This window comes from Hydra vulgaris, chromosome 01 (genome assembly GCF_038396675.1).
Source record: "Hydra vulgaris chromosome 01, alternate assembly HydraT2T_AEP".
Classification (NCBI taxonomy): domain Eukaryota; kingdom Metazoa; phylum Cnidaria; class Hydrozoa; order Anthoathecata; family Hydridae; genus Hydra; species Hydra vulgaris.
The window spans coordinates 45,264,076-45,290,141 of NC_088920.1; the positions used below are offsets into that span (position 1 = coordinate 45,264,076).

The 26,066-nt window shown below is 28.6% G+C and overlaps 1 protein-coding gene across 1 annotated transcript in view; it reads left to right on the top strand.

Moving 5' to 3' along the window:
* LOC136075372 (uncharacterized) overlaps positions 1–25,842 on the top strand; it is a 30,977-nt gene extending 5,135 nt beyond the window's left edge. Inside the window, exons 3-4 of the mRNA XM_065788317.1 lie at positions 14,579–14,685; positions 25,529–25,842. Of these exons, the coding sequence (XP_065644389.1) occupies positions 14,579–14,685; positions 25,529–25,762 (341 nt within the window). The 3' untranslated portion in view covers positions 25,763–25,842. The remainder of the gene's footprint in view (positions 1–14,578; positions 14,686–25,528) is intronic.
* Positions 25,843–26,066: the final 224 nt, after the last annotated feature.

A 26,066-nucleotide genomic window follows, 5' to 3' on the forward strand; every position in this document is an offset into this window, starting at 1 on the left:
TATATATATATATATTATGTTTGATATCCATCAATAAAATTGGTACACATAATATATATATATATTATGTATATATATATATGTATATATATATATATATATATATATATATATATATATATATATATATATATATATATATATATATATATATATTATGTTTGATATCCATCAATAAAATTGGTACCCGTGATAATTAATACGCTTTAAATTTACGAAACTATTAACTCTTTAATACTCTTTAAATTTACGAAACAAGAATCAAGTTAATATTTGACATCCACCAATTAACAGAACTATGTCTTAGTCATTGGAATTAGAATCATAAAATTAAATTCATATCTAGCTCAGGCTTGATCGAATAATCACTTATGGTTGTTGTTGCCTAGGCATTCTTACAAAAATTGGAAAGAAAAGCTCTACATATTGTAAAAATTAATTTATTTTAACTAAAACCTTTTAGAAGGTATGTTAATGATAGTCATGCCATATACTTTTGATTAATAAAACTCTCGTTTTATTAAATCAACAAAACTCATTATTTTCAGTACACGAAAGAGGTTGAAAATGAACAGAGAGAATTTAGTTTTTAAGATATAAAAATAACTTAACTATAAGTTACTTTAGCGGAATGGTTAGAGTACTCGCTCAAAATCAAGAGGTCCGAAGTTCAACTCCAGCTTTTGCCCAATTAAATAATCAAGCGATATTGATAAGGAAGTAGGCGTGAACTTTCTAGTTAAATGCTCTTCCGCCGTTCTCTGTGATATGACTTCTTGACAACACAAATTTTGTTTTCTGTACATTTAATAAAAGTTTATTACAAGTAATCCAATTATTAATTTTTATTAGTTCTTCATTAAATATTTTAAAAAGATCTTTTATATTTTTACTTGAGTAAAAAAGATTAGAGTCGTCAGAAAACAAAATAAGATTTAAGGTTTTGGAAGCTAAATATAAATCGTTAATGTACAGCAAAAATAATAGTGATCCTAGGATGGATCCCTGGGGAACACCACTAGTTGTAATTTTGTTTACTGTTTCGTTTTTTTTATACACTATGTATTGTTTTCCGTTTGACAGGTAGTTTTTTTAAAGTAGGTTATTGATTAATATTCCTTAGAACTAGAGTTTTTTTAATAAGTATGCCATGGTCAACTGTGCCAAATGCTTTTGACAGATCAATAAAACTCCTAGTGAATAACAATCATTATTAAACCCATCGGATATATAATTTATTAATACGACTACTGCATGATCCGTTAAATGTTTTTTTTTATCCGAATTGTTTATAATGCAGTATATTGTTTTTGGTTAAATAGTTATTAAGTCTGTCATACATAATACGTTCTAATAATTTTGAGAAACATGGTAAGACTGAAATAGGTCTATAGTTTGACATAATTTTGTCATCGCCAGTTTTAAAAATAGGTGATATTTTAGCAATTTTCAATTTCTCCGGTACAATACCGGATTTTATTGAAAGGTTGATATCAATGATATTGAAGATTTCTTTAACTACGTTCACGCTAATTTGATCAATGCCAATAGATTTATTATTTTTCAGACTATTGAATGCATTACGCACCTCACTATTTAAATTAACTTCCTTCATAGATATATTAGATGGTTTTATATAGGATTCGAAATTTGTGATCTTTTTTGGAATTTTATCAGTTAGCTTTGGGCCAACTTCAAGGAAATAGTCGTTGAGCTTTTCAACTATGGCTTATTTATTACTGATCATTTTCCCATCAATTAACAGTTTTTGTGGCAAATTATTGTTCGCACATTTATTTTTACCAATTATCTGCTTAATTCCAAGTTTTTTGTGTGTTTCCTTGGGTTTTTTCTAACATCTTAGCATAATAAACTTTTTTTGAGTGTTCCTTTGCTTTTTCAAACAAGTTTTTATAATTTTTGTAATTTTATTCCATTTTTATATGATTTATGTTTTGAATATTTTTCATCAAGTTTTTGTTTTCTCTGAGATGATTTGAGTAAACCTATGGTCATTCAAAGGTTTAAAAGTGAGTAAGAATTTATAACTATTTTTTTTTATTGGAAATGTCAATTCATAGTATTTACAAAACTGCCCCAAAAAAAGGTTCATACGCCTTATTTGCATCTTGTGATTGTAATATAAGATTCAATCAACTTTTTTCTGAAAAGAAATTTCGAAAGTACAACAAGGAGTTTTCATTGATTCGTCGCATTTGGATTGTAAATTTTAAGGCAGAATGATTATCAGTTATATTATTTGTAATTAAGAAAATTGGGAAATGATCTGTTATGTCAGTTTTGATTATACCAGATTCTACGAGACAATTATGAATATTATTAGTAAATATATTATCAAGTAATATCGATGAAGTGTTAGATATTCTGGTTGATTTGTTTATTGTTGGAATTATATCATGTTGAATAAGGGTATTTAAATAACATTGAACATTTAAATTTGAAGCATGATTTAACAAATTTATATTATAGTCACCAGTTAAGTACACATGCTTCTTTGTTATGTTGGCGTTGCTAAAAAAATCTTTAAATAGGTTTTAAATATTTTTAAATTTCTAGCTGGCTTTCTATAAATCGAATTAATGATATTATTTTTGGTTGCTTTATTTGTTATTTCAATGCATAACCACTCACAATCTGTTTCATTAGCATTGAGGTCATTACGCTAAATAAAATTAATACATTTGTGAATAAAGATACTTATACCACCACCAACGTGGGTTTGACGAGGTTGGTGAATTGAAACGTAGTTATTTAATTCATAATTAAAATTATTTTCATTGCTTTTTAACCACGTTTCCGTGAGACTAATTATTTTAAATTCGTGGTTTAGATCATGCAATAATAATTTTAGATTATCAAAATTTTTATTATTACTTCGAATGTTTAGATTTAAAATTGGAAAAATTTTTTTTTTACTAAATAATTGAGTAGATTCACGGACTAAATAGTATTCACTTTCAAAGTTTTTTTGATTGAAATAGTCATCAAAGCTGATCTTCTCCGTATTAAAATTAAATAAAAAATTGTCATCCATTTTGAAAAGAAAAATAATAAAACAATTTCCAAATCACGAAAATAAGATATTTAAAAAAATTAAAATACTAGGATATTAAATTATTACTTTTCTTTGAAGCCCAATCGCGTATGATCAGTTTATCATATGAAATGCTTGCAAACTTTCTTGCCGCTCGTTCGATTTTCATCTGTTCTCTTAGACTCTTCCTAATTTGCACTGTCTCAGCGGAAAAATCTTCATTAGTACAGATATTTTTACCTTTAAGGTTAGTGGTCTTTTTAAAATGACGACTTTATCCTTAAAGTCCAGAAGTTTTATAATTATTGTTCTTGGTTCACCTGAATTTTTATGGCCAGTTCTGTGTGGCCTTTCGATTTTAATACCTTTTAGGCCTAAATAATTTTCATAAATTTTGTTTACCTTTATTTCGCTGTCTTACCAACCTTCCTCTTTGTTTTCTTTAACTCCATTAATTCTCAGATTATTCCACCGTGATCGATATACCATTTCTTTAAGTTTGCTTCTAATTTTATATAAATGCAGATTCGTTACTTAGTATAGCGCTTGTTCGTTTACTCTTCTCTTGTGAATTAATGACAGACTTGATTTTTTCATCTATTAGAAGTTCGTGAAAATTTAGGCTCACTTTGATATCATCTACCTCTTTTTTTATTGTTATAATCTGTATACAATTTTCATTAATATTTGATTCAACATTATCCAATCGCTCATATAATAATTTTGTACTAATATTTAAAATGTTTAATATGTTATTTTCTTGTTATTTTATCATTCTTTATCATCTCAGTTTCCTTCTTAAACTTCTTAAACACTTTTTTCATCATTTTATCTTTTTCATTTTGATTTTATATATATATATATATATATAATAATAATAATAATAATAATAATAATAATAATAATAAAATAATAATAATACTATATATTTAATAATAAAATAATACATAATACGTACTAACTTTTTCGCTTTATAAACACGTCTTGTTTGTTCAATGTTCAATGCGTTGTTGATACTACAGATTTAAAAAAAGTAACGACATATATTATGGATAGATTTTAATTTCAACTTTCTGTATGAATAAGCCAAAAACACCAAATTTTTAGAGTGACCTCTTTCAAAATTGCTAATTTTTTAATGTTGTTGCTATTCATATTAGAAACTCGATTCCAAAATTTTTTCAAAAAATATTAATTGGTTCTCTAGATATTAGATGTCAAAGTTTGACTAAATTTTTTGAAATATTGACCAAATGGTGTCGAAGGCATGTTTAAACTCGAAAAAAAAGAAAAATAAATACTATACAATGAGTATTTTACTTGATTATTGTTTATTGGCTAGTTCAGACCGAAAATTAATAAAATTGGTAAAGAAAACTTTTTTTCTTGACTAAATATCATGCTTCAAATTATGCAAAAGATGATTTTTTTGTCATTTTTGATCTTCGTTTTCATTCGAAGCCGTGAATATCCCATAATTTTTTTTGTTATAATAAATTATTACCTAATTAAGTACCTAAAAGTTTAAAAACACCTACGGGGAAGTAAAGGCTTAGCGGAAAAATCCAACTCAAAAACGAAATTCTTATCTTTTGGCGCATTGATTGTGACGCGATGGTTAAATCCCTGGGTTTACAAAAATTTCATAAGAAGTAACGTAAGCATATTTTAATTATTCATCAGATAGAAGAATAATAGTTGTGGGGTATAGATATATTTAAGAGTTATTGAAAAAAAAAGTTGTTTTACAATAGTTTTCTTCTTGTGCAACTCTTTTTATAGCTTATTAGTTCATTAGTTTATTAGCTTCTTCAAAATCATTTCTTGCTAAGAAGTAATCACCGTGGGGAATAATTGGAGTTGGAGGACTTATTTTACATAAGATGTCATCATCTAAATATAACATGATATCTTTCTGATTAGACCATCGATAATAATTTTTTCCAAATGAAACACTTTTTATAAAAGTCAAATAAAGTACCAACTTTAGTTATCTGAAAATATTTAAACACAAAATTTATGGTTAAATGAAACTTCATTTCTATAATAAATAATCAAGTTTTAGTATTGTTTTTGATGTGATAGCTTTTTACTTTTAGTTTTATGTGTTATAAGTTTTTGGTTTAAAAGTATATATAAAATTTTTACTTCTGCAACAACTCCTGAATATTATTGGTTTTTGTGAACAAATGCCACCCAATTATCTTTCAACCATATAAAAGAAAGTTCGGTTGCAAGTTTAAGTATTTCTTCTTGATATTTGTTGGCTTCTTCATTTTCAAGTTCATTGTTATTGTCTTCTTTATTAGTCGGAGCAATCAATTTTCCGATTCTTAATAGCTTACTCCATCTCGAGAACAAAGATCTTATTTGTGGGCTTGAAACAAACTCATAAGTTGTAAGATATTTTCTTATCACTGTGTTTACATATGCTGATGACATCTTATTTCCTGTATTTTCTCCATTTATGAAGTATTCATAAAGAAGTTTATTCAGCTTAATGGAAAAACGAAAAGCTTTTCTTGTTGGCAATGCCCAACCTAATTTAAAGAACTTTTGAGAATTTATGTTGTTTATTGGTGTAGGCGTGATCTTAACCAATGCAATTGTAGAATTAGAATGAACTTGCAAAATTACTTTCAACTTTTCAGTATAAACTTTTTTTACTTTACCTAAAAAGGAAGACTTTTCAGATCTTTTGTGCTTTTCTGTCAGAATATGCTCTTCTAATTCAATAACAGTTTCAAAAGATTCAATACAACCAGTCTCTTGGCAAAAACGTTGTGTATTTTAACCACAATTTCTTATCTCCTTTTTTCCACTCAGGGTTTTTCGCTAAAAGTTCCTTTTAGTACTCGTGAATGGAACAAGAAATTCAATTGATGGTTCAACTGAAAGGTTGTTGTAAATCACTTTATTCATCCATCATTAATTTTATAGTATTGCCACAAATTCATGTAGTTTTCTTGGAACTCATAAGAGTAGTAGTTGCTTATATTTGGAATTTGAGGACCAATTAAATAAATATTCTCATTTTTTGCTTCACTAACCACATCATTTTTGACGCCATAACCATATTTCAATGCTTTTGCTACATCTACTGCTGTTATTATGTCATTGCCAGCATATACGTTACTTCTCAGTACTGTTAATGCGGATGCACTTTCCCTATCGAATTGGTCTTTTCCAAAGCAAGGCTTATTAAAGTCGTGCCATAGATGTTTAAAGTTCTTATTTTTGCAGAGCTTGTACATAGATTCAACTAAACATTTAGCATTATTCTATTTTCTTAACTAACTAAAAATATGCAATAGAGATTTATTATAATATTAAATAGCAATACTCAATTTACAATTTCCGACTTATCTAGGCAAAACTGATTTCGCAATAGAGATAACAGAGGAAACACTTTGATTGCAGCGATATAAAATTCTTTCATAAACATGCTTTTTGAGAATGCCATTTTTTTAGTAAAAAAAAACATCTATTTTCAAGCCTATTTCTTTTTTCCCAAAGTAGTCCTTCTGACCCTAAACTTCACATCCTTCTAAACTTCACGGGCAATATCTTCTGTAAATAGTCTTTCAACCAAAATGCTGTTTTTTTACCTAGCTGTTTATATGAATCATTCTTTGCCTTTTTCTGTTGTGCATCTCTTAAAAGTTGAATCATACGCTCTGTTATGCTGCCTATTGATAGTTTAACATCATCACCAACATTGCATCTACATTTGGAGTAGGTCGCATGTAAGGTCCACAATTATTCCCTTCAAAACAACAACACGTGTCATAAGTCTACAAAAAATGTTTGTAGACATCAAATTGTTTTTAAAAAAGTAAAAACTCTTAACTAACTAAAAATATGCAAAGAGATTTATTATAGTATGAAATAATAATACTCAAAATCATACTCAGGAAATATATTTGGAGTAAAAATTATAATCAAAAAATATAATAAAGTAACCAGGAAACATACTGCATTCAAGCGCTCATAAATAAATATAGAAGCACCTAGAAAACTCTATGCTAATTATATGTTATTTTTTCTGAACTATTACAATACCCCAAAGGTATTTTTTATAAATAAGGTAGATTAAAGGTCAATACATGTTTTTTTAAGTTGAAGTTAATAGTGAACCCAGGACTTTAACGATCATCATGTCACAATCAGTGCGTCAAAAGATTTGAATATTGTTTTTGAATTGGATTTTACGGCTAAGCCTTTACTTCCCCATAGGTTTTTTTATACTTTTAGGTACTTAACTAGGTAAAAATTTATCATAACAAAAAAAAAATTAGGGGAGTTTCACGACTTCGAATGAATACAAAGATCAAAAATGACAAAAAAAAATCATTTTTTACATAATTTGAAGCATGATATTTAGTCAAGAAAAAAAATTTTCTTTACCAATTTTATTAATTTTCGGTCTGAACTAGCCAATAAACAATAATCAATTAAAATGCTCATTGTAAAGTATTTGCATTGCTTTTTTTTTGAGTTTAAAAATACCTTTGACACCATTTGGTCAATATTTAAAAAAATTTAGTCAAACTTTGACATCTAATATCTAGAGAACCAATAATTAATTTTTGAAAAAATTTTGGAATCGAGTTTCTAGTATGAGTAGCAACAACATATTAAAAAATTAGCAATTTTGAAAAGGGTCACTATTGAGCTCTTTCTGATTCTTACAGAAAGTCGCTCTTAAATACCAATGTTGCTTGTTGAATCGTCATTTTTACTTTCCATTTACTATTTTCTTTGGGTACATTTTTTGTGCAATGTTAACAGATTACAAACTTATTACTAACTATTGGCGCATCTACATGATCCCATACATATGATTTAGTTGCCTTGAATTTTCTTTTGTGTTATTCATATTTTTTAATTTTTCACATTATTTAATTTTTCACATTATTTAATTTTTAATCATTAAATGACATTTTAGAAGTATATATAATGAATACTGTTATTTATTTATAAAAATTTTATATGCATTTGACACTTTTTAAATATCAATAAATAAATAGCACATAATTACTTAGTTAATGTTTACACTTTAGTTACTTTGTTAATTTTTGGTTCATAAAACATAGTTAAATACATCTATAATGACTTTTTTCATAAGTTTTTTTTCCGAAAGTGACTGTTCCGCAAGTTACTGTTGCGAAAGTGACTGTTGCGAAAGTGACTGTTCCGCAAGTCACTGTTGCGAAAGAATTCTTTTCGACGTAGACTTTTATTTTTTATCATTGTTTTATTTACATATTTATTTCATAGTAAATTTTTTAAATTATTAATTTTTTACCATTGTTTCATTTACACATTCATTTCACAGTAAGTTTTTATATTGGTAATATTTTGTTTATTCTGAAAATAACATTTAATTACAAACATTTTGGTACATAAAGATGTTTAGCGAGCAAACTTTTACTTTTCTTCAAAACATCTTAAGCGAAATTTCTTGCTTAAGCTTTGTTTCCAATAGTTGCAGAAATGTCGTACAACAGTTGTACAACAATAATGCTTTATAATGGAAACATTATCTTGCGTAAGTTGCACAACTTAACGTCGGTTGTACAACAAAATTTATGTTGTAAAACAAAGGTTGCGGAAATAGAATCAAACCAATCTCGGCAACAATTGTTGTACAACATAAAAGCAAAACTGTTGCACAACATTTCTACAACTATTGGAAACCAAGCTTTAGTAAACGCTACATCCAAAAGTGCTATATTCGTTTCAAGCATAAAAGCTTTTTTTTGAAATTCAACTTGCGAAATGCTATATTTCGGAATGAGTACTTGGGAAACAAACATCGGCGATTTAAATGGTTTGTTTATTTGGGTACGAAAAAAGTAAACTTCTTGATATCAATATCCTTTTGAAAGAATTTTTTTTCTGGAATTTATATACTTAAAATCTAACAAACTTTGTAACAAAATTGGCAATTTTGAGTTGGTTATTTTTATAAGAAAAAAACTGCAATATTGACAAACATTAAAAATGTTAATCCCATAAACGTGGCCATAATAAGATCTCAAACATTTTAAAGTATTGATTACTATATTTTGCCACATTTGAATTTACAAAAAAAAAAAAAAATTTTTTTGAGTGAAGTTTTTTAAAACAAAGCATGGATGAAACTATTCGTAGCAAGCATTTGTTCTAAAAAAGACGTTTATTTTCTTTTCATGATAGATATATCGTTTTTACTAAAAAAGTAATTGGAGACAGCCGCTTCTTGGTCTGATTTTTTTATGACCGATTTAATTTTGTTTTAGGTGCCCCAAGAAGTCATATCACAGAGGTCTTCTAACTAACATATGGTTTGTCTCCTAATATATTTCACTCATACTTTACTAAATTTTCTAAAGTACCCCACAAATTTTTGCAATGATAATTTTGTAGTTCCAAGATTCTATAAAAAACTCAGTTCATTCCAAATTCAATATCGTGGACCATTTCTATGGAATGAATTTTTTCAAAAAATTATTAAAAATAACATTCTACAAAACATCTCTTTTGAACAATTCAAAGTAGTATGTAAACGTTTCTTATTAGGAAAAAACTTCGATTTAAAATATTTCTTTTAAAATTAGGTCATGAAATAAAATAAGTAATCTGAAAAGGTCTTAACCTACTTTTGTTTTAAAAAAAGTCATTACGTATTTTTGTTTTGATTTCCTGACTTTTATTCCCATTAAAATTTGCTATTACTGCAAACTTATGCTATTTTAATATCTTATTACATAGTTTGTAATATCTTTGTGGAAGTATTTTTATTTTTTATTTTACCTATTTTTATGTTTTAAGTTTTTTAAATTGTACTGATGGCTTTAATGAAACGAGGCTCGGTGATAAGACAATATTTGTCTTCTTCTTGCTCCGGCCATTTATTAAATATGTAAACAATTTTTCTCATTGTAAATAGTATTATACGGTAAAAAATAAATAAGTAAATAAAATTAAAAAAATAATGCAAGGGCGAATCTAGGAATACAACGAAGGTTGCGAATCTTTAAATGTTAATTAATTTCTAAATTAATTAACTTTTAAATCTAAGTAACTAAATTAAGTAAACTAAGTAACTAACTAAAAAATACTAAAGTATTTTTATTACGAAAAAAATTGTGGACGCAATTATTAAAAAAATTAAAAATTGCAACCGAAGAAAATATTTCTACAATAAAAAGAATGATGAATAGCAACGAATCAAGTCAATCTATTGCAAATGCAACAGATCTTTCAATTAGGAAAATTCAAAACTGGATACAAAAACTTGAACAAGATCAAAATACAGTGCCTAAAAAGCGTGGCAGACCGGCACGAGATAATATTAAAAGAAAGAGAGAAATTGAATTATTAATTAATTCAAATAATGCATTAACTACGATCGACATTCCAGAATTAATGCCCAAAGAACATAAACCCAGCCTTTATTTTAAAACCAATACATCCCGTAACTGAAATGGCGCATATTAAGCTAACATTCCTTCCTCTCTGTGTAGGGATTGTAATATATGTGATAATTACCAACAACGCATACCCATAATGTCGTAAATCGTGCAAATTAAAACCAGTTTCATCAAAATAAATCAGATCAGAATTTTGCAGAAAAGAAACATGATTGCAAAACGTGAACCTTGTTGCTATAACATGAGCTGAATTTCTCGCAACAACGACCGATTTAAGCCTTTTACAGATATATACCATTTGTTTTAATTCTCATTTAATTGTAGTTGTCGAGCATTTATGTTCTTCGGGCATTAATTCTGCAATGTCAATCGAAGTTAATGCATTATTTGCATTAATTAATAATTCAATTTCTCTCTTTCTTTCAATATTATCTCGTGCCGCTCTGCAACGCTTTTTAGGCACTGTATTTTGATCTTGTTCAAGTTTTTGTATCCAGTTTTGAATTGTCCTAATTGAAAGACCTGTTGCATTTGCAATAGATTGACTTGATTCGTTGCTATTCATCCATCTTTTTATTGTAGAAATATTTTCTTCGGTTGCAGTTTTGTTTTTTGTTTGTTCTTCTGTTTTGAGATTCGAATGATTGATGTTTGTATTGTTTTCGTTTGCCATTATATATTTCGTGATAAAAATACTAAAGTATTTTTATTAGGAAAAAAATTGTGGACGCGACAAAAATAATTATGGACGCGACGAAAATAATTATAGACTGCTACGAAAATAATTATGGCGCGATGAAAGTAATTGTGGACGATACTGTAATAAAAACCAAATTCTCTAAAACCTAAAATCACCCGACTAAAATGTGTCAAATAACCGACCAACCAACTATAATCCTCAAGAAAACCAACTATAACTTAAAAATCTTTGGGAGAAGGGGTATAACACTCCCAGTACATACGCTCCTCATTTTATGATCGTTAATTTGCACAAAACTCTGATTTATTATTATAATAAATTAAGTGTTGTAATTTTTTAGTTTATTTTTATTTACTATATATACATATATTTATATTATATATATATATATATATATATATATATATATATATATATATATATATATATATATATATATATATATATATATATATATAGTATTGAACAAAACATTTGCAACCAACATCGAACAATGCTAAAAAGTACTCCTAATTTTACATGTCTTAAAAACGAAACGAACTATACTACCACAGCAAACAGTTCAGGAGTTTGGAGTCATAGCATGCCATGACATGAGCAATCAGCTGACAGGTGACAGGACACAGGCAGAATTTCGTTGACAAGTGCCATTTTGCAGCGGACAAAATAAGTGCAACTTTTTTGGTTTGTTTCATTTTCTTAAATCTGGTCCGTGTTTACGTCACGGAAGTTTTTTAATAATTAAAGGAAGTATCCAGAAGTTTCCAGAAGCATGCAGAAGCTTCCAGAAGAAGCATCTGGAAGCATCCAGTAGCATCCAGAAATATCCAGAAACATTCAGAAGCATCCAGACGCATCCAAAAGCTTCCAGAAGCATCGAAAAGAAGCATCTAGAATCTTACAGAACAGGTTCACACAGGTTCATTTTACTATATAAGAGACATGTAAATCGACATGTAATTCAGTCAGTATATGGAAGTCAATCAGTCAGTATTATCAAGACAGTTTATTGAAGTGAGTTTTATCAAAGTGTTTTATCGAAGAACATATATACAAATATATATATTTATATACATGTGTATATATATATATATATATATACACATATATATAAATATATATATATATATATATGTATATATAAATATATATATATATATATATATATATATATATATATATATATATATATATATATATGTATATATATATATATATATATATATATATATATATATATATATATATATATATATATATATATATATATATATATATATATATATATATATATATATATGTATATATTCAAAGCTGGAATATATGCATTTGAGTTGGCACATTTGTACATTTAGCATTTTATTTGCAAAGTTTTGAAGTATAGTTGGCAAATGTCAAATATCGAGGACCTTTTTTTTTTTTCCATTTTTGAATCTCTAGTTGGTAAAAAACACATACAATACCCCCTCAATCATGAAAGACCTCTTTGGGACGGGCCTTTGTATAGACGATTGAAAAATAATTCAACGATATTATTTTTATAAAAAAAGTAATAGCATTTTATTTTTGTTTTCAATAACAGTTTAATAAATGTTTTTGAGTATTTTCCGTACGAGCACGTTTCGAAATGCTCCTTCTGTAAGTGACTGTTACGATAGTATTCTTTCGAAATGAATCGTTTGGCAAGTTGTTTTTTTTCAACATTTGAAATACGGTAGATAAAAATGTCAAATTTTCGCAAGTCTTGAAATTCGGCGAACAACCTTATTTTATTTATAAATTATATAAGTTATATACTATTATTACTTGTCATTTACATTCGTTTAAACCACATTTTGTGAATAAAGAATTCTAAATAATTAAGTGCTTTTTCGGAAAGCACAGTATATATATTGGGTTGTCCAATAAGTTCTTGCCGTTTTTTTAAATTAAAAAATTTGCAATCGAAATGAAATTTTTTAGTATAATTTTTTTTGTTATTCGAAAGATAATTTTTCGCTCTACAAGAAAGTCTATTTGTTTTTTTTATTTTGATTCATTTTTGTTAATTTTCAGAGCATTTAAATGGAGTGTCAAGTCGACAAAAACGAGCATTTTTGACACCAACTTCTTTTTGCGTTTAACCGAGGTGCCAAAGCCACGGAAGCTGCTAGAGAGATTTGTGCCGTATACGGAAAGGGTGCCATAGCTGAAAGAACTGCTCGATATTGGTTTGCGAAGTTCAAAAGTGGCAATTTTGACCTCTAGGATGCATCTCGTTCCGGGCGACCAAGTGAGTTTGATTAAGAGCGTTTGAATCAACTTCTGCACGAAGACGTGCGCCAAACAACCAGAGAATTGGCAGAGCGTATAGGATCCAATAAATCAACAGTAGCAGAACATCTCCACTCAATGGGAAAGATTCAGAAACTCAGAGCTTGTGTGCCGCACGTATTGAGCGAAAACAATAAAAATCAACGATCCACCATTGCTGCCAGTTTGCTTGCTCGTCATCTCTAAACTCATGGACATAAGCAAAGATTTCTATATCGCATTGTCACTGGTGACGAAAAATGGTGTCTCTACATCAACATGAAGCAGCGCAAAGAACGGTTAAGCCCAAAACATCAAGCGACCCCGCGAGCTCTTCATCCACGGAAGACAATGTTGTGTGTATGGTGGGACTGGGAAGGCATTATCTACTGGGAATTGCTTGATCGCAACGAAACAGTCAATGCGGAACTTTATGTTCTACAGATGCAACGATTAAACAACGCTATCCAGCAAATATGGCGTTCTTCTGCAACACGACAATGCCCGTCCCCACATTGCCATAATGACCAAGGAGGCAATTCAAACGCTTGGTTGGGAAGTGCTGCCACATCCTTCATACTCTCCAGACTTAGCGCCATCGGATTTCCACCTCTTCTGACCTCTTTCAAACGCTTTGCGAGGCGTTTCGTTCAATAATTACGGGCGTGATTAAATTGTTGTTATTTTATGTTAAAAAAGTTATATCAAATTTAGAAAAACGGCAAGAACTTATCGGACAACCCAATATATAAAACTTAATGCTATTCCACTTTATCAAGTTGTATGGTTTCCATATTTTCATATGGAATATGAAAAACTATATATTATTGAGAATATTGGGAATTTGGTTAAATTTTTGCAAAGTGTGGTCTTTTAAATTTCCATATTTTCCATATCATAGGAATTTGAATATGGTTTTTAGAGAAAAATTACGATGTCAAATGATAGTCAAATGATCTGATTTGATAACTTCCGGAAAAAATTAATAGAATAAAATAAAATATTTAGTTTCCAGTGTCAAAACAGAATTTTGTTGCTTAAATGCAATACTTAACTACCAAACCATTTAATATGTTTGATTCAGACAAGTAATGAGCGTTTATTTAATTATAGGTACATTCTTTATTTGGAAGGTACTAAAACAATCTGGAATGATATCATTACTAGACGATGCTTATTTAAAAATTCATGTTGATGGATTTTATCAAATTAATGCTCAGGTATAGTTTATGTTGTTAATATGTTTTGCATCAAACAAAAATTTTTTTATGTTGAGTTAGATGTATGTTCGTATGTATTTAACAAAATAATTATTACAAAGGAGCAAATGAAATTATAGTTAACTAATTGTTTCTTGTAATGTAATAACAAAACATTCGTAATGTAATGTAATGTAATAACAAAACATTCATAAAAAACAACATTTAAATGGTTATTGGTTATTTTTTGGTGATTGGTTATTGGTTTCTTGTGATTTTTTTTTAGTTACAAGTAAAAAGAACAGAAATTGCAATAGATTGCAATAATTGCATCAATTTTTTTTTTTTTAATTTTTTACTTTTTAAAGTTCAATTAGAAGCCCTTCACAATTAGTTTTTAGCAATAATAAATAAAGTAAAAGCGGGTAGAAAAAAAATAGAGAACAGAATGGAATAGAGGATAGAATAAAGTAGAGGATAAAATGAAGATGTTATGACAACGTATATTCTTTTGCTCCTATTTATTTATTTAATAAACATTTTGCAAATAGTTTTTGAATAAGATTATATAAATTTTTTATACAAAATAAATAACTTTTTTCTTTGAATGGTCAAGTTTTTGGTCGCGTTATAAAACATTTTTTTTCTCTGAATGGTCAAAATTTTGGTCGCGTTATAATTTTTTTTTTTATAAATGGCCCTGTTTTCGGTCGCGTTATTTTTTTTTGAAAAATGGACATAAAACGGAACGGAAAAAAGGTGAACTATGGGGTTGAATGACATATGCCAATTAATTGCTTGATAAATAGGGCTTTTATTAATTATTTATGTCTAAAATGACCAATGAATTTTCATAAGTTCCTCATCCAACTTTTAAATCGATTATTATCAAATCTATTCTAATGTAAAATATGCCTCGAAAAAATTGAACAAAATAAAAATAAAAAAAATAAAAATTCTCTAAAGACCAAGTTGCGTTCGAGTATCAAAAATAAAAAATGGCGAACTTTAACTCAACAAAGCTTCTCAACCATTTAGTATTCTATTTGCAACTCTTTACCAGCGTGTCAACGGCATAGGTAAAATGATTGACAAAGTTTAAACATAAGATTGCCACAACATTTTGAATCAACTCTGGTAGGTACACTAATCAAATTATCCAACTGAGGCCTCAGTAGAATTTACAACAACGTCATCACTTTAGTTACCAACAATTTGCAACACCATTGTCAATATTATCTGTTTTCCACCAGGGAAAGATTGGTACAAGCTTTTTATCAACCGGCGGAGTCATAAATTAAGCATCAGAGCCGTTTGAAGTGCTTTATCACTCAGAGCCGTTTCATGATTAAAAAAAGTCAATTTAAATAGTTTACTCAATTTGTTAAAAATTAGTTTAATCAATTGATTATTTAATAAAATAAATCAAACTTCGGTCATCCAATTATAGTTACTCGTATTTTAGTCTTAGGGGGACAATATGCATACGTTACCTATCGGGTTGACTTATTTGTATTAAAAACAATATATTGTTAGTTTGCTTACCAGCTCATTCGTCACGTATTCTGCAGCAAATAGATGTCGGTGTTTATTGCCATGTCAAAAGAGTTTGGCGCAAATTACTTCAAAAGTTTTATGCAGAAACATTCAGCAGTATGTCATAACTATGTTTTAGTAAACTGTAAGCAAAAACTTTTAGTTCTTGTGAAGTTTTTACACGCACGCAAGTACTCGCTGGATTTCAAAATAATGGTTTGTTTTCGCTCAACTTTAAGAAAATCAATAAGCCTAAATTACAACTTGCTAATACATTTGAAACGCTTTGATCTCAATATGTTCTTTTGCAATCTCCACTAACAGAATCTATGCCATTGTCACCATTATAAGCACCACTAGCTACACTGTTTCAGAAACTGCCTTCTGAATCTATACCAACAACATCTAGCATCAACATAGGTTGTATAGCTATCAGCTCCAAAGTCAACTCCACAGTCAACTCCTCATGCAAGCAACCTTCAATTTAACTCCAGATTCTCAAAAAAAATTCAAAAAAAAGTTAAAAAACAATTGCAACCAATTGCTTACCGCAGCTTTTCATCAAATATTTCGCATTTAACACATTGACACAAAAAAACGAAACAATATAAGCGTGTTAAGATTCAAAAGGGAATGTCTCAATAAATATGAAATATTTTAAAGATTGAAAGATGCTAACAGCAAAAAAAAAAAGTAAAGCAAGCTAGCAATCAACGTAAGCTTTTTTTTTTATGCTTTCAAACAATTAAAAGATAAAAATACTTAGAAACGATTGTTTGAAAATAAAAAAAGTTTTCATAAAATAAAAAAAACGAATAATATAAACAGATAAGGTTATATGGAGACTATAAGAAGATATAGATGATCGGAGTCATTACAAAAGTTTCATATAACACCTATTTTAGTTTTTAACAAGTATAAAGTAAAATACAATTTTTATGAAAATTATATAAAACTCCGTTAAAATATGAAAAACTAGGCATCTCCGTTATTCATGCAGAGCAAAAGATAATAAACAGAATAATCTTCTATAAATATAAATTAAGTTAGATAAAACATAATATAAGAAATTAATTTTAATTAAAAGGTTTATATATCAAGTTTTAAAGCTTTTTATATGAAACTTAAATGAATTTACATATTGAAATGGTTATTTTTAAAGCTGTTCCATATCTTAGGCCCTCGATATACTATGTACTCTTTATATTTAGTTAATTTACGACGCAGTGTATATGTGAGCGTGGCATTAGATCTTTTAAATTTTGTTTCTAAATTGTCTAGTGTAAGATTTATAAAATGATTATATATAAAGTTCATGTGTTGAAATTTGTTTATCTCATTCACATTCAACATTTTAATTTCTGTCATTAATGGCTTTGCATGCTCAATTATACTTTTTTGGTATATAATTCTGCTAGCATGTTTTTCCGCTAGCATGTTTTTCTGCTAGCATGTTTTTCCGCTAGCATGTTTTTCCGCTAGAATGTTTTTCTGCTAGCATGTTTTTCTGCTATGCTTTCTGCTACTCTTGGAATATTTATCTATAAATATTCCAAGAGTGCACTAGTTTTTTTTAAATTCGTTGGTTATTTTGTCAACTAACTCAATAATTGCATGCTCTGTTTAAGTATTTTTCTGGAAACCAAACTATTTGGGGTAAAAGAGTTTGTTTGATTTTCTACATATTTCATTTAAAACGTATTGTTTTCAAAATTTGTTGGTTGAACTGAATAATACCTAGAAAAAGTTGTCCCAAATGAAAAAAATTTTAATGACAACAGTATGATTGTTGACGTAAACTTCCTTTTAAGTGAAAGTATTGATATTGTATTTTATCATTAATTACGAACACCTAAGTGTCAAAAATTCGGTAATACTTCGCGATTTTGTTTTTAAAGGCTTTTTGATGGTCGTAAAAACAGTAATGTTTATGTCGAGTGGAACAATATTTGTTATATACAAAATGAAACGGATAAAAAAGTAGATAGCATGGCTCAAAATAAGTTTTTTTAGCTTTTAATAAACGCAGACCAGACATTATATTAATATAATGAAAACATGTGAGGTAGCGCTGCTACATCATCTGATTTAGGTAGAACATGCAAGGGGTTACTGCGACATCAAAAGTGGGTTTCAGTTGGGGCAGGTATAAATTAGTCAACGTAGCAGCTCTTTAACATATCTCACAAAAACAATATGGTATATGGTCTTCCTTTTTTTTAAAAACTCAAAACCTCATTTTCAGTCATACTATCTTTTGCTCACCTCCTTAATAAAACGTAATGTTGTACTTTTATTTGCACAGACAAAAAGTTCATTTCAAGGATTTGTAATTTACAGAGTTTTGTCATATATCATAATATATATGTCATAAGTTTGGTACAGTGGAGAGAAGCGAGCAATGAAATTTGCTATCCCGCAAACTTGGCGAGAGCCGACGGACCACTCAAGCAACTGCTACTTCTGTATGGTAAATCAAGAATATTATCGCACCGGTAAAAATGTCCCTCAGATTGTTTATCCAGAAATTCTTTTTTTCATCGCCCCAGTACCACACAGGTCTAATCTGCATGTTCCGTCTCCTCTTAAGCGGCATCGACCATCTTCAGGAGACAGCAGCAAGTCAGATACTGGAGATAAGGACAACGATTCCGTGTGCGGCCGTGGCGCAGTGGTTAGAACGCTCGCTTTATAAGCAGCAGATCCAGGTTCGAAACGAGCTCTGGACATATTTTCGCGTCACGGTAAGGAAGGAGGCGTGAACTTCCTGCCTAAATGCACTTCCGCAGTGCTCTGTGACAAGACCGTTAGGACTTCTTGGAGCACCTAAAAAAAAAAAAAAATTCCGCAGATGCAGTTTGGGATAAAAAGCCATACTTTCCTAACCAAAAAGACGTGAACAATTTAATTAGGGACCTCAGGCGTACAAAATCGAATGATGAGCTTCTGATATCCAGGCTCAAACAGTGGAACTTTGTTAATGATAGCAAACAAGTCACGGAACATCGGAAGCGGGATCAAAGATTCTCAAACTTCTTCAGTCAACGTGATAAGATATGCTTCTGCAACGGTGTTGCTAGAATATTCCAAGCTATAGGCATTTCATGGCGCCTATTGAATCATCCCAGAACATAGACATATGTTGTTTCACAATGCAAAAAACTACCCGTCTCTTCCAATGGCCTACTCTGGGCATCTCAAAGAGGACTACACCAATGTCAAAATGTTGCTGAGTGAATTAAAGTATCACAACTACGGACGGGAGGTCATAGGTAACCCATGAGGAATGGTATCATTCCTCATAGGTCACAAAGGAGGTTTCATACAATTTCCTTGTTTCCTCTGTCCCTGAGACAGCCGTTACACTAACTAAATAAAACGTGTGCCTAACACCACACGTTTTATTTAATAATATTTGTGAGGCGGAGCTTTAATTGTAAACATGTTGTTTGTGATTAGTTAAATACGTCTTCAACCAACTAAGTATAAGACTTTTATGATTGACAGTGTCAAAAGCGTTGAACAAGTCCATAAACCCTCCCAATGTTAAATGAGAGTTTTGAAAACATTCAGAAATGTTGTGCGTAAATCGAAGATGGTCAGTTAAATTGTTTACTTTGAATCTAAATTTTTTTCATGAGTCGACTCATTGTTAATAAGATATGCATATTTAGTTACTTACTTAATAAGATATGCATGAACTCGGTTACGGTTATTTTATCTATAGTTTTTTAATGTAAAGTTTTTAATGACAAAAATTTAGAAATTGAGAAAAGCAGAGGCATTAAAGTAGGTTGATGGTCGTTTATATAACTATGATTTCCGGTCTTAAATGTAAGAATTATCAATTTTTAGACAATCTGGAAAAGATCCTTGAATGATGGATGCTTTAAATTAAAGTTGTACAGATTTAGAAAAGTTAATTATAAGTCAACTCATTAAAACTTATGTTTGAATCAATCGGATTTTGAGAATTAGTAACATTTTTTTATAAATTATTAAGGTGCTCCAAGAAAACTTAATGGTTCTAATTAATCCTAAACCAATGTCTATTGTTTATGTTTATTATGAATATTATTAAATAATTTAGTTTTCATGGTTAAAAAAAATTCCATTTGATTCATTTATTTATTTATTTCAACTTTTATTGTGTGTGACAGAGAGGTGGCATAAGTTTTCATTTACTCAGTGATTTTCATTATTTGCAAGAGTTAATCGAGAAAATCGAGAACGATTAAAGCCTATAATTGAATCTATAATACTTCTTGGTCGATAGAATATTGCTCTGCGAGGTCATTGCGATGATGAGCAAATTTTTGAAATAAATCAAAACTCTTCAGTAATTAATGATGGCAATCTTTGGGAATTGCTTCGCTTTCGAGAGTGCGCTGCGGACAATATTTTAAAAAACCATTTAAATAACTGTAATTCTAAAGCAACGTACATAAGTAAAAGTATTCAAAATAAATAATTGAACTATGCGCTCTACAAATTCAGGACTTAATTAAAACAAGAATTTTTAAAGAAAAACTTTATAGCGTTATCTTTGACGAAACAACGGATGCCAGTCATAGTTCTCAAATGATAGTCGTATTAGGATATATTGATGTTATTACCTGTAAAATCCGTGAAGATTTTATAGGTTTTATTAACTGCCATACAGGAAATTATTCTGATTGTACTTATGAACCTGTATTAACTTGAGAATTGCTAGCAAACATAGTTGCAAACACATTAACAAAATTTGGCCTCAATTTAAAGGATTGTGTTGGTATAGGTACTAATGGATGCAGCCTTATGTTAGGTGAAAACAACGGAGCAGTCACGAAATTACAGAAGATTCTACCAAACGCAATAAAAAGTCCATGTTACAACCATGCTTTAAACTTATCAATTTCCAAATGTTCGTTCATTAGCCAATGTGTTAAATACCACAGCCTCTTTAAGTGAGGCTCTTCAAAACAAATTATTGGATAAGGAATATGAAAAAACTATTCTAAAACATACCATAAAGATGTTCAATAAAAGACGACAGAATAAGGAAAACTTTAATGCTATATTTATGACTGCATCAAAGTTACTAGAAGACTAAGGTTTAAAAATCAAGGTTCCACGAATTATAGGAAAACAAACTAATCGCGAAAACCTCAATACCAATAATCCTCTAACTTACTATAGATTCAATGTTTATTTACCGTTACTTGATAGCATACTTCTAGATTTACAGTTTAGATTTTCTGATGAAACCTTGAACTCTTTTGAATTAAATGTAGCAATACTTAGAAATTTATTAAATAAAACAAAGACAGAGTTAAAAGCGTCCATAACTAATATACTGAGTTTTATGAAAGTGCTGCCCAACATAAATACTGTTGATTAGAATGTCCAATTAATGAAAGTTTTTTCAGAATTTGAATTTTGGGAACTAAAATGTAAAGACGCAATCAAAAAGCAATAAGACCTACATGAATGTGCACTGGAAGCATACAAGCAATGTGATGGTAATGTCTTCCCTTTAATTAAATGTATTTTGCAACTGCTTTGCCCCCTTCCTGTTAGCGTTGCTTTGGGAGAACGGAGTTTCTCGGTTTTACCAAGGCTTAAAACTTGGTTAAGATCCAATATAGGACAAGAACGATTAAATGGATTAGCTATGAATCATATCCATAGAGAGATGCATCATAAATGTCGAAAAGATTATTGATAGTTTTGCACCTTCGAAAACTAGGAAGCTCGATTTTATATTGTAGTTTGTTAAATTTATAAAAGTCTTTATTAAAAAAAAGAATGTGCTAAAGATATTATTTTGTCTTTTGTTGCACATTACAGACAGGGCCAGATTTACCTATAGGCAGACAAGACTGCAGCCTGTGCACCATAATTTTAGCGTGCTCAGTTTTTAAATAGAGTATCGTGGAAAAAAATTGTGGTATTAAGGAGTGTTTAGTGCCCCCAAAATTTTTTCTGCCTATGGCCCTCGAGGAAATAAATCCGTCCCTTATAACAGAATAATTATTTATTTTCAACGTTTGATATTTTCAAGATATTTATATACAGATACATTCAATATATTTATTAGCAAACTCTAAAAATTCTAAAAATGTTCTAAATAATCAAATAAAAAAGTGGTTTATCTGAAAAAAAAAAAACGAATTTTTTGTTGTTGTTCAAATTAACCTCCCCCCCTTCCCCCATAGGACAATGATCTGGATCCGCCACTGGTACAGCAAGTAATGATTGTGAGTCGTTGACAATTAAAATATTTAGTAAAATTACTAAAAACGTAACTGAGCATGTTTTGCACAGTTATGTCAGACCATCTTCAGGTAATATGAAAATATTTGATAAACAAATAAAAAGTTTAATCACAAATAAAGGTGTTTTCTGTAAATGCTTTTACCTTAGGGGCGATTTGAATTTAAAGGTGTTTGAATATGACTCAAAAAACGTCAGAAATTTTCTTAATTTAGTATTTCAAAATGGATTTATTCCAACCACAAATAAACGAACTAGAATCACCAAAAATAGTGCAACCTCAATTAATCAAATTATAACAAACACATTTACTGACACAAAAGTTAAAACTGGAATATTTATATCCGATAAATCAGATCATTTTCCAATTTTTATTGAAACTCAAAAATGTGATCTTAACTCACAAAAAGTGAAAAAAACTAAGGGAATCATTGATGACGTTTCTACTAAACTTTTTTATCAGTCTTTATCTTCTGATAACTGGGAAAATATATTACTAATAAAAAGCACTAACAAAGCCTACGATAATTTTCTTCAAATATTTCAAAAACATTACAATAATGCATTTTTAGAAACAACAAAAATTATTAAATTTAAAATGTATTTGAACCCATAGATAACTACCGGAATATAAAGGTCATCAAAAAAGAAACAAGGTTTGTACCAAAAGTTTCTGAAAAAAAGAACATTTGATAACGAATCCAAGCATAAAAAATGTAAAGGTGTTTTTGAGCTAGTTATAAATCTTTTAAAGAAAATGTATCATTCAAACCAATTACAGAAATTAAAAGGCGACACTCAGAAAACCTGGAATTAAAGAATTAATTGGTAAAAAAAAGTCAACAACTAATTGTCTTCCAAAAACAATAAACTTTCATGGCGTTGATATACTTAATGAATCATAAATTGCAAAAATATTTAACCAAGCTTTTTGAAAAGTTTTTAAAACTAAAATCCGGTAAATTTAGCGTAGAGTCATATTTAACTGCTAACAATACAATAATGAGCAACAATAAACTGACTAAAAACGAGTTATTAATTGCTTTTCAAACGTTAAAACTAAACACAGGTTGAGAGTTTATGAAATAAGCATTAATGTTGTAATAAAATCTATGCATTATTCAATAAAACCACTGTTGCATATTTTTAATCTTTCTTTAAAACAAGGAATATTTCCAGAACATTTTAAAACTGCAAGAGTTAAACCGGTTTTTAAATCAGGTGATTCGGATTCAGGGAAATACGGGAACCAATAATGTATAATAGACTCTTTTTTCTAGAAACAAATAATATTTTATATAAGAAATAATTTAGGTTTGAAATAGGTCATTTAACTAATCATGCTATTCTTAAACTTTTTCATGACATTTTTCGAGTCTTAGATAAAAAAAAGTATACATTAGGTATTTTCATAGAGCTTAGCAAAGCCTTTGACACAGTTGACCACCATATTTTATTAAAAAAACTAGTAAATTACGGAGTTAATAATGCAAATATAGTTTGGTTTAAAAACTACTTGTCTAATAGAAAGGTGGTGGTCTAAAATATACAAACTAAAATCGAATATTTTAGACTCTATTTTGTTTGCTGACAATACCAATTTATTTTATTCCCATAGAAATATAAAAACTCTATTTCAAACACTCAACAAAGAACTGTTAAAAGTAACTGAATGGTTTAATATAAATAAGTTTTCATTAAACGTACCCAAAACTAAGTTGTTGTTTTTTTCATCACCTTTATCAAAGAGACAAAATTCCTCTAAAGCTCCCTAATGTTAGCATTGGTAACCAATTTATAAAAAGAGAAAACTCAACGAAGTTTCTAGGTGTTCTTCTTGACGAAAATATCAAATAGTAAATCACATGAAATTAATGGAAATTAAATTTCTGAAAATATTGGCATACTTTATAAGGTAAAACCTTACCTAAATTAAATTTGCTTAAAATATATCTTCTTCTTTTGTATTCATTGTTATTTCAATTATGCTAACATCGCTTCGTGCAGCACCAATAAAAAAAACTAAACCAACTATTCAAAAAACAAAAACATGCCATAAGAATAATATCCAACGCAGACTGTCTCTCTCAGTTACAACCACTATATATTAAGCTAAAAATTTTAAATGTTTACCAAAAAATATACCTGATCATTTAATTTTTATGTACAAAGTTAATAAAGGTACGATGCTAAATATCTTTTTTATATATAGTTATTATTTGCATGTTTAGTAATTACTAACAATAACTATATTCAAGCAAAAACTCACTTTGAAGCCACTAAGTTTTCTATCACAGCTAGAGGCTCCCAATTATGGAATATAGTAATTAGAAACGACATCAAAACGCTTGCGAACATAAATATTTTTAAATCAAAGCTAAAAGAAATGTTTTAATTAATCAAAACATGATGGACTTCATCTAGAGCTATATTTAATTATTGGTCATTAAAATCTTATATTTTCACTTTATTTGCAAAGATTTAAAAAATTCGGTTCTTTAAAAAATTCTCATTTTTTATTTATATTCTCTTATTATATAAAACTAAAAATTCTTATTTTTTATTTTATATTCTCTTGTTATATAAAACTAAAAATTTTCTTAAAATTTTCAATTCTTGTCATTATATTTCTTAATTATGAATTCTTAATCTTAATAATTGAAAACTGTTGTATATATTTTTGAATATTTTTTTCGTTTGTTTTTTATTTTTGCTTTGTGTTTTATTTAACACGAATTTAAATTTAAATTTTGCTTTGTAGTATTTATTATCTTTAATTTTTTCATTTTTTTATTTTTATATTTGACAACATTTTTAATGACAAGATTTAATGGCTACATTATTTACGGTTATTGGGGGTTTGGCGATAAGACTATTTTGTCTTCTTCTTGCCCCCGCCATTTTTATATTTTACAAAAACGAGAGTTGTAAGTATTTTAAACGGCAAATTTATAATAATAATAATACTAATAAAACTATCTTTGACAGCTGTAAAAAAGTGTTTTTTGAAAAATTGGTTATTCTAATAAATATTTAAATAACAAATAACGCAAATTATATATATTATATATAGATGCAGCTAGATTATAGGCAACCAGTGAAGTTAACCAGCTTTCATCTTTGTAAAAATGATGAAGTCATAGCCTCCACAAAATGGAGTTCTAGTTTTGATACAGGAGCAATTAGTATTCTTATACATGCAAATAATGGTGATCGTTTATCACTTTACTCTCCATGGATGCACGCTAAATGGTTCATTTCAAACAAAGTGACATTTTTCTCTGCTCATTATTTAGGATCTCTATGAGATATATTATTTACCACGTGTTTCACTCGATTTTTAATATATATCAATTATTATATATTAATAAAGTATAATGTTATATATGAGCCCAGAGAAGTATATACTTTAATTTTTTTAAAGTTCTATAGTTTTATATAGTTTTGACAATTTTAAATATACAAAGCATAAAACAAGTATTGACAGTTATATGTCAATATTATAGTTGTCTATTTTTTTGTATGTATTTTTTATGTGTGTATATGTTTTTATATAGCCGCTATATATAGCGAAAAAAGTTATAGTTTTTTATATCAATTACATATACTAT